General features: G+C 42.9%; 1 protein-coding gene across 5 annotated transcripts in view; it reads left to right on the top strand.

Moving 5' to 3' along the window:
• ADARB1 (adenosine deaminase RNA specific B1) overlaps positions 1-14,397 on the top strand; it is a 66,089-nt gene that overhangs the window by 17,551 nt on the left and 34,141 nt on the right. For 2 of the 5 annotated variants that reach the window (XM_062602760.1, XM_062602752.1), the window contains exons 1-2: positions 3,130-3,441; positions 8,149-8,223. In XM_062602760.1, coding sequence (XP_062458744.1) covers positions 3,339-3,441; positions 8,149-8,223 — 178 coding nt within the window. In that variant the 5' untranslated portion in view covers positions 3,130-3,338. Of the gene's footprint in view, positions 1-1,873; positions 1,911-3,129; positions 3,442-7,723; positions 7,746-8,148; positions 8,224-14,397 lie in introns of those variants that run through there. The other 3 variants (XM_062602735.1, XM_062602724.1, XM_062602743.1) reach the window with 3 other exon arrangements.

The raw sequence follows: 14,397 nt of genomic DNA, 5'->3' as shown, positions 1-14,397 counted from the left end.
GAAAAATTAGAGGAAATGGTAAATCATCATGCTGTAAATACAGTATTCCCATTTGGTGGGCTTGAGTGTTGTCCATTGCAAGATGGGAAACTGACTGCAGTTGAGACTGTGTTGAGCTTTCTAGGTATTTTCACTGCTTCACGCTAAAACCAAATTATTATTGGCATATTTTTCAGGATTATTGGGAAATGCCACCATGAAATGTTGGGAAATTGACATGTCTTTGGAAAAAAAACCCTGAGACTGAATTAATGCAACTGTCACAGAATCCCAGCCTGGTTTGGGTTGAAGGGACCTCAAAGCTCATCCAGCTCCAACCCCCTGCCATGGGCAGGGACACCTTCCACTAGAGCAGGTTGCTCCAAGCCCCTGTGTCCAACCTGGCCTTGAACACTGCCAGGGATGGGGCAGCCACAGCTTCTCTGAGCACCCTGTGCCAGCGCCTCAGCACCCTCACAGGGAAGAACTTCTGCCTAAGAGCTCATCTCAGTCTCCCCTGTTCTGGCAGGTTAAAGCCATTCCCCTTGTCCTGTCCCTACAGGCCCTTGTCCAAAGCTCCTCTCCAGGTTTCCTGCAGCCCCTTTAGGCACTGGAGCTGCTCTGAGGTCTCCCCTTAAGGAGCTTTCTCTTGTCCAGGCTGACCCAGCCCAGCTCTCTCAGCCTGGCTCCAGAGCAGAGCTGCTCCAGCCCTTGCAGCATCTCTGTGGCCTCCTCTGGACTCGCTCCAGCAGCTCCATGTCTGTCTTGTGCTGTTGCCTCAGAGCTGGATCAGGACTGCAGGGGGTGTCTCCCCAGAGAGCAGTAGAATCTTCTAGTATATAGTATTCAAATATCTTGTCAGATCTCTTCCTGCCTAAGTTGTGCAACCCAGTTTAAGACACTCTTGATGCATCCATCAGTTTGTATTGTCCCAGGCTGTGCTGTGTAACTTACATATAGTGAAGGTTTTGTAGGGTGCCAGCACCCTCTTGTGGGCAGTGTCACAGCGGAGGATTTTAGTCTTCTTGAGGTGCTAATACCCAGATCCTTTACAGGTACAGGTGATGCCCACACTCTGATCAGCTGTGACACTGCATATTTCTCTGCAGGTTTTAGCTGCTTGACTGAAACAGTCTGTTCCTTTGGGAACAACTTCTGAGATTTGCTGGACCGGTTTAGAACAGTGAGATCTTCACACTGATGAAGTCATGTATTTTCTTATAATTAGGAGGTTATCTATAAAAATAAAGCCATCTGCTCCTGTTGTAACAGCTGGGCACTCTATGTGTATTCATGGAAATAAAAGACAGTTTCTTGTATTGTTAGTCCTTCCTATTATCCTGTATCCTCCTTACCTTACATCTGCCATTTCTTTCCCACCCCACTGCTGGTACTTGAAGGATCTTCCAGTTTTGCCATTACTGATGCCAGCAGCATCAAGAAACTGGTATTTGAAAAGGGGGTTGTACTGGAAGGTGTTATTTTTCCTGCAGGATACGTTGCCTGTGCTAACACAGAAGCTGATTTTAGTCTTAAGCTATTATTGGCCACAGTTTTTGCTGACCTTTACTGCTAGAAGGTGCAGAGGTTGCACATGGTGTTCTGCTCGACAGCTGCTTGTACCTATGGGATGTTTCTCCTGGCCCCAAGCATCTCCAGTCTTGATTAATTTGTTTTTATTCCCGTTTATTTTTCCAACCAGGAATGTCCAGAATTGTTTCTTCTTCTCCCTTTGCTGGGATTACAGGGGAGGTGGCTCTGGGACTGTGTATGCGCATTATGTACTATTCATTCTTACAGAATCAGCCATTTGTCCCTTTTAAGGTTTGAGTTGCCATTTGTCATGCACTTAAATCTGGAAAAGAAACAAATCCTGTGTTTCCTCTTTTTCCAGGTTGCAGGATCAGCATGTGTCTCTAACAGTTAAAAAGGTAAGCAAAGTTCTTATCATGAGATTCTCTGTGTTCTGATTGCTGCATTCAGATCAGAACTTGGAGCAGGGGATTCCTCTGAATGCATTTAAAGAGCTCTTTTAAACTTTATTACTCATATAAAACTGTTGCGTTTGTCACTGAATCCCTTCATTGGATCAGTCCAGTTTGAAAACAGGAAAATACTGTTGAAATAGCTCACCCTGTTACAAAACATGACTTCCCCTTCTGCCTGCAGATTGGCCCCAGTAAAACTTCATAATGATTCTACATTACAAGCCAGTTTACTGTAGAATACAACTGCAAACATTGTAAGTTATTTCTAATTGGAGCTGGGCTCTGCGCTGGGTCAAGGGAGCAAGAGATGTAAAATCAGTTCTTTAGGCCGTGTGGCAGTAGATGGTGCTGTTGGAGTGGATTTTTACCACCCAAGGAGCTGACCTCCAAGCTGAGGCATAAGGTAGGGGGGCTCCTGGGGTTCCTGGTGTGCAGCCAGCAGCTTTGTGTTTTGAGGTTTGCTGTGCTGCGCAATGCTGAGGCTGTAATTAGCCTATAACAGTTGTGGTGATTGCTGTAGTTTAGCTTCAGTATTGCTGCAGTACACGAAACTTGAAGCAATCATAGGATCATAGGCTGCTGCCTTGCTTTCTGCAAATCGTGCAGTTTGCTCCAAGGAGCAAAATGAATTCTCCTAAGGAGTGTTTTCCCCCTTTTCCTCTCTATCAGTGGTGGCTTTCCTTCAAGGCTGTGTAGATACAGATACCTCACCCTCCACATAATCCACATTATTATAATATCACATTATCCCATAATGTCACATGTTGCTTTTTTGTTTATAAAAAGGCTGGGAAATGCCACAGTTAATGTTGGCGTTGGGAAGTCTCTTGTTCAGACCCAGCATACAAACCCTCATATGGAAAACGTGTGACTAAAACGTTGCTCTTTAGGATTTCCATAGGTTCATATTCATGCTCTTCAGGCAGTGTCTGAAACTGCCTGAAGAGGAAAAATTACCAAGGTCACTGAAGGCGTTTGGTTTCATGCATTGGGATGTGCAAACTTCTCCTTACTTACGTCTTTGTTTCTGAAATGCGCATAAGGCTGAAGCCTCACCAAAGAGTTGCCCTCCTGTTTTAATAACAAAATAAAGAGGAATTTGCCTTTCCACACTGAGTAGTGAGGATGTCTTTGCTATTGTCCTTCTAAGAAAACTGGCCTTCCATGTCCCTTTGACTTACGGAAGGGTTAATTGTCACATGTGCCTCTTGTGGTGGGTAGGGATGAGCTGCAGCTTTCATTCATTGGAGCATCCTGTGCTTGGAGCAACTGGCCTCAGCTGGGTGAAGGGATCTCAAGACAACACAAGGGCATTTTGGGGGGTACAGCTCTACCTCGTGAGGGGTGCTGGGGGTGACTTCAGGGCTGATCATGGCACCTCCTTTAGCTGTGGCACTCAGCATGGGAACCATCTCCAGCGTGCTCCGGCAGCGCTGCAAACGCAGGAGGAGAAGACGACGAGCAGAGCGGAAAGGTAGAGTTTGAATTGCTGTGTGCTCAGAACAGGGTGTGGACGGGGGGTTGTAATGTAGGCATTTTGAGGGGAGGTTTGAACCTGTCATTGCTAAGTGCACCTTTAGTTTGGGTTTATAAGAAGTATTTTGAACAGGATCCTTCAGCATCTCCCAACATTTCCTTTATTAGCTTTCAGAGTTTGGAAGGAGAGCACTTTTTAACACGTACGAAACATATCTAAAGCTGCAGCCTTCTGACTTCTGTTCTCTTCTGAGTTTTGGCTCATCTGTCAGGCTATATTTTTCTTCATATATGCCATTCTCTGTTAACATAAACCATTGGGTAGTTGCTGTATTTTCTGTTCAAGGTAATCTAGTTTTTCCGTAACGATGAGAATAAACCATGGCATCTGTTAAGAGCCTTTTACAACTTCTTTTTCTTGCATTGAATACGCAGAATATTTAAGCAAAAGAAACTCAAGTTTTTTCTCTCTCTCGTACTCTCGTAGCACATCCTTGCTTATAGACAACATCTAGTTTAAAATCTTTCAGTTAGTTTCTTGGGGAGATAAAACAGACACTGTTGTAGTCTAAGGTTGTAGAGTGTGGTGCTGTGCAGAATCCCTTGGCTTAAGTGAGAAGGTTGAGCCATCAGGTGGACTTTGGTTTGTTAAAGGCAAAAATTCCCTCTGCTATACCAGCATAGTACAGTTGAAACCTGAGAGACATTGATGTGCTGGAGAGGGTCCAGAGAAGGGCAGTGGAGCTGGTGCAGGGCCTGGAGCACAAGTGTGATGGGGAATGGCTGAGGGACCTGGGGGGATTTAGTCTGGAGAAAAGAAGGCTCAGTGGGGACCTTATTGCTCCCTGCAACTGTCTGACAGGAGGATGGAGCCAGGAGGGGCTGGGCTCTGCTCCCAAGAGACAAGTGTAGCTATGGACCACATTGGGAGCAAGTTTGGAAGATTAATCTCCTAATCAATATGCGTGCAAAAAGTGCTGAGAAGTTCTCTGCCCCAGTCCAGTACTGTATCCTGCATATTACGTGTACTGTTTGGATGCTTTTTGCTAGGAAAAGTAGATGTTATTTGGACTTCATGAATAAGTATATCTAATTAATTCATTTAAAAGTTGAAGGGGGTCATTTTTAGAAGTTAATTGTAATGGAAATCAGTGGGGGTGGTACTTCTCTAAAATGCACGCAGTTGTCTTGCTGCAGTGATGTGCTTGGAATAGGGAGTCATAGGGAAAGATACACAGCTTCCCAGGATAGCTTCCCACCTCTGGTGGTCTGAGAGACTTCAAGTTTACTTTACAGCTTGCTTTAGGCATCAAAGTCAAACCCTAGGTAGGACAGTTTTGGGGTAGGATCAGCTGAGCAGTTGTTTGCCAAGCAAAGGGAGGAGTCTCTGGATGCTTATAGAGCCCATGCAGCAGGAATCCATATCTGTTAGTATACTAAAATATGATATATATCTTAGTAGTTCTTTTTCTAGCTCTTCCTTGCCTGTGAATGTGGGTATGTCTGCAGTGGGAATGCATGTTGTTGAGTTGAAATGTGATGGGATCACATAGGTGGCATCGGTTCCACATAGGTGGAACCCTTCCTGCTCTATGCAGGGTGAGTTTTGGTGCTTAGATGACAATATCTGAGGAACCAAAGCACTGGAAAGTATGGGCTTACTAGGCTGGAGTCTGTGCTAGGTGTCTCCAGCAAGAGAGCAGGTCAGCAAGCAGAGCAATATGGGAGGTGATGGGCTGTTGAAGTGCTGGGTGCTAGAGGAAGGTGCTGAGCACCACTGACTGCTCTCAAGTGTATTTCTGTATAAGGAAAGGATTGGGAAAAATGTGTTCATTCATTATATACAAAGAATAAATTCAGGCTGACTCTTAAGCACATATGGTTAAACTGTGAAAGGACACGTCATTAGGAAATGTGGTCAGACAGCTTAGTGTTGTTTGGCTGCATCGCTTATTCCTCTTGCATCACATCTCTTGCATACCTTATAGGTCTTCTGTCAACTGTCGTTCTTCTGAGCTGTGTTAACTGATGCTCCCAAATCTGTCTAGCACATTTATTTAAGTTAATAATAATAAAAAGTATAAATTCTGTCTCATATGAGCTTCAGTAATGCCATGAACAGTCTTCATTAACTTATACACATAGTGATGCAATTGGCATTCCTCCTTACCTATGCCTTTAGCTTTTTTATGCTTTTCCTCTACTTTATGCTGGAGAAACAGGATGGTCAGATGTGGGGAGGTGGTGCTGAACCCTGACTCAGAACTCAGCTCCTCAGGAGGGTTTCTCTCTGAGTCTGGGGCAGCTGAACGCTGTTCCTGTGTTCTCACCTCTGTAGTAATTCAACGTTGTCCAAGCCTTCTGCCCATGAGCAGAGTGGTGCTGCAGAAGTCCTTGGGGCCAGTTTGATGGGGTACATAAAGTGACAATTATTTACAAGCCCTGTTGATTACAGTCAGCTCATTTCCTCCTGTTACACCGGCGTTGTGCTGATGCTATACAGTGCAAATGTGGCAATGCAGCTCTAGTACTTCAGTAAGGAAAAGGTCTCTTCATACTGTGCTGCAGAAATAGTCACAAAGGCTAAAACAAATGGGAAAATGAAGCCAAGTCTGAGCCTACCTTACAACAGCCCATTAATTTATCTTGAACTCACACACTTGGCATCTTTTTGAATACAGTACTAATAGAAGCAGCCCACCTTTTTTCACACGTACTTGCAGTGCTTGCATTTTTAAACAATAAATATGCTTTGGTGTCAATGAATAGTTAAAAAGGTTCTTATTCATCACTTTGGTTTTGTTGTCTTTGCTGTCAGTTCAAGGGAAAGTGTATTAAGTCTTCATACTTGCTTGAGTTGTGTGTTTTAAAGCCCCAGATGTGGTTAGTAAGGACATATAGCTTAGGTGGTGGACAGTATATGTTACTAGCAGGGGTTGTTTGCAGAGTAGTGAGCATCCCTTTCCTAAATTCAGCACTCTGTACAGCAGGCTGGTAACGCTATGGAGATCTTGGAGTTTGATTCTGGTTCCAAAATGCCTTGTTAGTCCATGCTTGCTATGAAATATGTATAGTCACGATGCAATAAAATCACAGTGCTTTCATGGAAATGTATAAACTTTGTTTTTTGTAGGCCACAAAAGAAGTCACCTTTTTGTGGGCACCATTTTTATACCTCTTTGGCACACCTGTTGACGGGTGCTGATGGTGTCTGAGCTGTGCATCTATACAGAATGGGTGCTGCTGCTTCTATTTCTGTAGAGGAATGTTTCCTCTTCACTGCTACACCGAAGTGTGCATAATACTGGCCATGATACACATCATAATCTGGTGGATGATAGTATTAGTATGCCCAAAGTCATAGACTTACTGATAGTATGAGTTAATTAGGATCAGAATCAGCTTTCTCTATGGGGATAGCAAAGCAAATTTAAGAAGCTTTTATAGAGCAAATTAAAGTAGCCTGGTTAGTAAAAGTTCTGCTTGAATTTCTAATCTCTTTAAGGGAAAAAAGCTGATTTGCCTTTCCCTTCTCCATCTGCTTTAGCCAGGATAGCAACCAGGGCTGAGAGATGCCCAAGCTAGTGCTGCTGCAGAGGTACCATGGCACACTTTGGCCTTAAAAATTGATGTATTGGGGAAAAAAAATGAAATGGATTGTGACATTTGAAGTATTTCCAGGTGTGATGGGGACCTGGATCAGACAGCACTGTTGATCCTGCCCATCCTGACTTGGGCTGTTGCACTGACTAGTGGCATAGGTACTCCTGCATGTATCATGCTCGTGTTCAGAGCATGCACTAGCACAGTGGCTCAGACCTTCTCAAGTGGTGTTTTCTTTTCAAAGTCTGTTGCTTCCCAGCTGGCACTGAGGAAATCTCAATGACTCAGTGTCTTTGGCTCTTTATTTGTGTAACACTCCACAAAAATCAAAGTAAAGTGCATCCTGTTATCCTTTCCTCCCACATCCTCTGTGAAATCATTGTCTTCAAGCTATAGGTGTTTCTTATGACTTTCTCTGGAAAATAACTCTTCCTTTCCCAGTTCTCTCACTCATCCCTTCTTCCTCAGTAAAGATTTCTGTTGTTCATCAGTTATTGCTGGCAATTGGGTGCTTGGCATTGATGTACCAGCCCCAGTGACAGTGGGTCTAGGGATGGGTGGTACTGCAAGAAAAGCAATAAAATACACGTTTTGCTTGCTATGGGGCCACATCTTTCAGTCGTTGATGATCATCTTGGTTTTGGGAAGGATCTTGGCTCAGGATTCAACCAAACCAGACGTTCATCAGTTTGGTGCTGGGTAAGAAGCTGCATCTGCAGTGGTCTGACTGCTTGAATTGTCTGTGTGGTGACCTGCAGAGTGGATTGGATGTTAATTTTGAGTTTAACACCCCCCCCCCCCCCCAAACAAACAAACAGTAGTGGGTAAAAGCAGTTTACATACTCTTTCAGATCAAGAATGTTGCAGCTCCTCATACAAACCCCCAAATTCTTGCAAACCTGGTGAAATTTGCCATTCTGCACAGTGCGCTTCAGCTGCAGAAATAGGCACTTTGGGGAAATACTGTGTGAAAAGTGAGCAAAACCCATGGGCAGCCCAAAGCAAAGCCAGTGCCCAGGCTGCTGCTTTGAGGAGAGATTTGATACTTTACATTGCATTGTTGGTGCCTTAAAGCTGAATTATCCCACTCTCTCTTTTCCAGACAGAAGCAGTCTCCGCCAGCCAAGAAACCAGCAAAAGTATTTCACAATGGATATAGACGATGAAGAAAACATGAGTAAGATGTGTTTATTTGCACAGTAATCACTTATGTAATTGTATCTGAAGGTGACTTTTTCTCCTGAGCACAGGGATGGCTCTGAAGAAACTTGGGAAGCACAAATTTACTTCTTTGTATGTTTTAAACTGTGGCATAGAAGAGTGAATCAGAGCTTTTGCCTTAGGTGTGTTTTAAATGTACATGATGCTAGTCTAGTTATACCTTATGTCTCATATTTTAATTCCAACTGACTAATCAAGAAACATACTTCCCTGGTTTGAACCAGCAATGAAGAAGAGAGGGAGAATCCCAGTAGTGCCAATGCTAAGGGTGAGGGACCAGTCAGAAGGGAGGAGTGAGATGAAGGAGATGGAATTTAAGTGTATAAAATAATGAGGGGAAGCAGAAATGGAGGAAGGAAAAATAAAAGGAGGAGCTAGGGGAGCTTGCATGGCTGATTATTCTTATTCAATACTGATTTTTCCAGCCCTGAATTATTGAAGTGCATTTAAGCATGGAAATAGTCAAATATAGTGATCATCTTGATGCATACACTAGTAAAGTACTGCTAACCGTACTGTGGTATAATTAAGATAACCTGTGGAGAGAAGTGTTCTCACTAAAGCATACAAATATTTGAACTATTATTGGCTTTTTAACTCTCTTTTTTGATGAATAAGAGAAATGTTCCATTGCTGCTATGCTGACATGTTGTGCCTGACTGTAAAAATATGCTATAGTAACAAATGTGCCCCTCTTTCCCCTAAGTGACCATGGCTAACCAGCGCATCACTGGCAAAGCCCAGCAGTGTAGGAGACTTTGGAGCAGAAGAGTTGTAGTTGTAGGCTGAAGGGGTTACAGAACGTTTTTATAGGGAGATAAAGAAGTTAGGTTATTCTGTTTACAAATACAAAGCCAAAAATTAAACATCACCACCCCAAACCCTAGAACTCTTCTGTTGATGAGAAAGCATCTTCTGTTCTTTGAGCGAAACAGTGAACTCAGCTGGAAGATGCTAGCTAACACTTTCTTTTCCTTGCTATTAAAGAAATGACTTCATTACTTTAGCTATTTCTGAAAGTGGTCTCCCTAAGGAGGACTTCATGAAATGCAAGAGATGGAATTCAGTAATTCACATAAGAGGCTTTTTAATATAAAACATCCCCTTATCTCAATAAGGAATGTATCTGAGCATGAATAAAAGCTCCTTTCTAAGCTGGAGAAAACATCACTTTACAGGGGCATTCTGTAAGCAAAATAATCAATTTTTGTCTGCTTTTGGATTGTTTTTTTTGGTGTGTGTTAGTGCATCCCTATGGGAAAGCATTCACTGAACCTTTTGTCTTACCAGGAGGCTGGGTTCATGGAACTGGGAGCCAGAGGTTTGGGACATGCATTGCTGTCTCCCAACCACTGTTGTCTCCCAGAAATATGTTCCGAGTTGTCATCTGTGCCATGGTTTTGAAAGGGAGCTACAATGGCTACTTGGATGAGCCCAGTCAATAGAAGGTGCAAGAAGATTTTCCTGCATCTCTGTGCCCACGCGAACATAATGACTTTGAAATGTTAAATCATCAGATTTGGGGGTGAGAAATCAAAGGTGAAATCACTGAGTTCTTCACCTTGATTTGTGCAGAGATGCTTTAAAAAAATTAATAATTCTGTATTTTTCTGTCTCTGAAGATTAAGAAGTTTGATATCAAAAGTTGGCTATTAATTTGTTATTATTTTATGTAACTCCTCTTTGGGGAGGTACGGGAGAGGAAAGTAAGTATAGGCAGTATTTCTAGCCTGCAGTTGTGTAAATAGAATTGCTCTGCAGAAACCAGAATTAGCTGAAATCTTGGTTCAGCTAAACTGTAAGACAGTGATGACCCCCCTGCAGTCCTGATCCAGCTCTGGGGCAACAGCACAAGAGGAACGTGGAGCTGCTGGAGTGAGTCCAGAGGAGGACAGGGAGCTCTGCTGCTCCATCCCTGGCAGTGTTCAAGGCCAGGTTGGACAGGGCTTGGAGCAGCCTGCTCTAGTGGAAGGTGTCCCTGCCCGTGGCAGGGGTTGGAACTGGATGAGCTTTAAGGCCCCTTCTAACACAAACCATTTTATGATTCCGTGATTCTATTTTTCCTGGATAAAATGCAGTGTGTCAGACTTCAGTTTTTAAGGTCTTCCTCCTTTATCCTTTGAACATAGAGAAGATGTTACAAGAGAGTTGGGAAAGATGGTTTTTTAGAATGCTTTGATTAGATTTTTCTGTTGCTTTGCATGGAGTTCATGTCACTCTGAACACCCCAGGAGCTTGTGCCAGAAGCCGTCTGTCTATGATTTCAGTGTCAAATCACTAGAAATAACTGTTTTGTCAGGTGTAAATTCATGCTGTGGTGGCCTATCCTTATTGATTATTACAGGCAAGGGAGCAGTGGGGCACTTTGGAGGACATTTGGGCCACTAGCATGTGGCTGTCCTGACCTTTCACTGTGATCATTTTCCATCTTTTTCTAAAAGGATGCTTAGAAGAGATCACATGGGGTATTTTTCTGCCTGTTGTTTATGCAAAAATGACTCTATTTGGAGTTTCCCCAGGCAGTAAATGAGAGCAGCAGTATAAGGGGTAGGTAGAAACATCTTTCAGTTCAGCTAAGAGTAATCTCCATTTAATTAAGTGTGCTCCAGATCAGACAAAGCAGGGAGAGTCTTGTCTCTCAGCAAGCAGGTAAGTTCCCCCATGGATAAACCATCTTAATTAGACAGTGTTTAATTACAGGGAGTAAACCCAGAAATAACCCAATGTGCTCAGATGGAAGATTTCATTCTTCAGCGGCATGAAAACTTCCTGTGCCTCTTTCCTTCTTGAAAGGCTCACGGGTTTGTCAGCCTCTCAAACAAGATTGCAGGGTCAGGACTTCCACTGACGTTGTTGTCCTGTGATTCTGTCAGCTATGATTTTTACTAAGGCTTCTTCCCCAGACATCAGTCAGACTGTTTTGAGTGACTGCAATATAAGCCAGTCTTATGAAAAATGCCTTATTCTTCAATCATGGATAGTAGTAATGTTTAAGAAAGCAAGATCCCATTATCAAGTGCTAATATCTGTATTTGAAGTATTGAATACACAGCAGCCACGGTGGACCTCAGAGGGCTCTCTAAAGCATTCACTCCTTGAAAACTTCCTTAAAGACTGGAAAACACATAGACTTGACCGTATATTTCAAATCTAGGATTAGGCTGGTTTTAAACCTGGTTTAGGGTAGGCGAGGAGATCCACCAAGACCGTGTAACCTTTCTGAGGCCAGATGTATGATGTTAACATATGGTCACTTGTCAACCCCAATAAAAGTTCGAGATAAAAGAAAAAAGGTAATGAAGAGCAGACATATTCCCATATTCAGATGGGAATTTCTTTTCTCCTTCCAGCGTTCTCCTCTGCTTTATCCTTTCCAAGAGTGTTTAACATTCAAATTTCTCATTTTCCTGCCTTAGTTTAGTTGTGATGCTGGCAGCACAAAGCTTAACACTGGTCTCTGAATCAGACCAATAGACTTCAAAATGATCTAAGCTGTTTTTTAGAACATGTACGGAGTGGTGGTCTACATCTGCCATGACCTTTGCTTTACAGCAACCTAATTTTGCTCCTTTTGAGTACTGATGCTCTCAGCTTGAGCTATGATGGGGTCCTGAATCAGCCAGAGCTTTCAGGGAATGGAGATGCCTTCCTTCATGCTCCTTGCAATGAGTAAGAGACTCCCCAAAGTCTTATGGTCTCTAAACCAGCATATTACCACAATGAAGAAGACTGCAGAATAGAGCATGAAGAGTAAAGGTACAGAACATCCAGCAATGGGTCTGCTAAGAAGAGGATGACCTCGGGACAAGGCCTCCAGTGTAGAGGACGGATGACAAGGTTGGAGACCGCTGTAAAATCATGTGTAGGATGGGTTATTTGATATTAGAATCATCAAACTGACAAAACAGCAAAGAAAACCCAATAAATGCGTTAAGTGAGACTAGAAGGTGGGGATTCAAAGCCAGCAATGGGAGATATTTTAATGCAATGTGTAATGCATTGCCTGGGATACTGTGGATACCAAGAGTTTTATGGGGTCTTGAGAGGTAGATAGACAAATCTCTGGGGGACAAAACCCCATTTGTGGCTCCCTGCCTTGCTCTCTGAGACAACCCAGAGCTGTGGCTTGTCCTGGGGAAGGGCTGCTGTGGCCTTGCTCTGCTTTGATGCCCTCTCTTAGGGTCTGCTGGTGGTCCTGTCACAGGCAAGAATGAGCTAGTAGGGCTGTACTTAGCTTCTCTAACAGGGTGAGATGCCTGGGGCAAAGGGAGAGCTGTTTCTGGACAGCAGGGAGAGGCTGGGCTGCAGGAGTTACTCCATTTCTGAATATGGACAAGATTAAAGGAGACGACTCCTCTAACATTGTGGTGATAGCTAATCTTCTTTTTTGACTAATCTGTCGGATCTTCTCCAGCCCTAAGGACCTCACCGCTGCTGGGCAGGACAGGCTAAAGGAAAGGTCCAAAAGCATATCTTCACTCTCAGCCTGCGAAGGAGTTTCTCTTTTTTGCAGTCCAGTGGCTCTGTGGGTTGAAACAAACCCAGGTGCTTTTCCTTCCCATCACATTCAAGGCTTGGATTTGGATCACCTGCATAGTATAGAAACTTGCTTACTTTCACGGTCTCTGCTTTGACTTGGGCTGCTAGCTCCCTGCTTGCTTTCTCTCCTAGTTTCTCCCACCCTGCAGGTTCTCAAAGCTGACAAGCCTAGTAGCTCTCAGGCAAGGAGTAGTTTTCTTCCCTTCTTTCATATTGAGACAAGGTAAGCGTGCAAGTTTCTTTCTTGCTTCCTTCAAGTCCCCTCTCCCTGTCAGGGCATCACTTCCCCTACCTGTGTTAGGAGATGGATTAAGGAGTTCCTCCAGCTGCTTTACTTCCATGAAAAAGTTCAGGGGGGGTTGTTACGGTTTTTTTTTAACATTCATCTGGAGATGTTCAACTTGTATTTTCCTCTTATGGTTTCCACAGGCACTTGTAGGAGTTTTCATATAAAAAGAAAGATAAAACCAGATTTAGTTTTAACTAAATTACTACTGTTTAGTCTAAAAGTCATATTGGTTGATGGCACTAGTTCCCACGAGTAAGAGCAATGTTCCAGAAATGGTAGTTTAGATAAGATATAATTTTTGGAGATGACAGCTTCAGATAAGAAACTCACTACAAGGAAAATTTAAAATGTCACTCTATTATCCTTAGATTCCTTCACCATATATATATATATATGTGTATATATAAAGAATATATATACTTGAACACTGTGTATTGACAGTTGTGGCCCTCTAGTACACATTCTGCAGGCAATATAATTTGTGGATGAATGTTACAAGAGATACTCGTTAAATTCAGCAGCTTTCTAGCAATGAAATGCTTCAGAACATTGAGTGTTTTATTCTTGACTGACTTTAATTGACTAGAATTCACCGTTCAGTACTGTACCATTTGTTGTGCTGTTGTGATTTAACAAAATACGTTCCTGCTCTGGCTTTTTCTTTTGATCTCTTTCTTCTTCTTCTCCTTCTTTTCTCTTTGAGCACCGAAAGGAGTAACCTATCGAGCTTTTGCTGGAGGATGTTATAAATGAAAATTTAGTAACCATTCCATCAGCTTTGTAATCTGGGCGAAGTGATGTGTGCATGGTAGGGGCTTCATAGGGAGGGCTTCAAGTGCGGCTGCAATTTGTCGCTGTGATTGAGAGCCTCCACTTGAGTTTGCTCTCACCTCAATTCATACTTAGCATCTAGTTACAGTGTAGAGGTAATATAAAGAGTTTGAAGTTTTGGAACAGAAGAGTTAGAAATATTTGACCTACTAAATTTGCCTTTCCATTCACAAATGCCAACATAAGCACAAATCATCTCATTTTCTTTAGCAGGGTGAAAATGAGGTCCTTGCAGTTCTAGCAGCTAGAATTTTTTAAACGTATGTCTGACATACAACACCACCAATGTTCTGCTTTAGAAAATAATTCATTAATTTAATATTACAATCCCACCCTACATTAAAATATCACTGGGATTGCTCAGCTTTTGTCACATGTGTTGTATTCTGTGTGGTCTTAAGAGAGGTTCCTTATCACGGTGTTTGTAACTGTGACAGCAGCCTTTGTCCTTTGCAAGGAAGTACAAAATAG

Source organism: Pezoporus occidentalis, unplaced genomic scaffold (genome assembly GCF_034315485.1).
Source record: "Pezoporus occidentalis ecotype Australia unplaced genomic scaffold, CSIRO_AGI_Poc_V1 ctg118, whole genome shotgun sequence".
NCBI classification, from domain to species: Eukaryota; Metazoa; Chordata; class Aves; order Psittaciformes; family Psittacidae; genus Pezoporus; species Pezoporus occidentalis.
The sequence above is the reverse complement of the archived record's forward strand: the minus strand, read 5'-3'. Positions and strand labels throughout refer to the sequence as shown.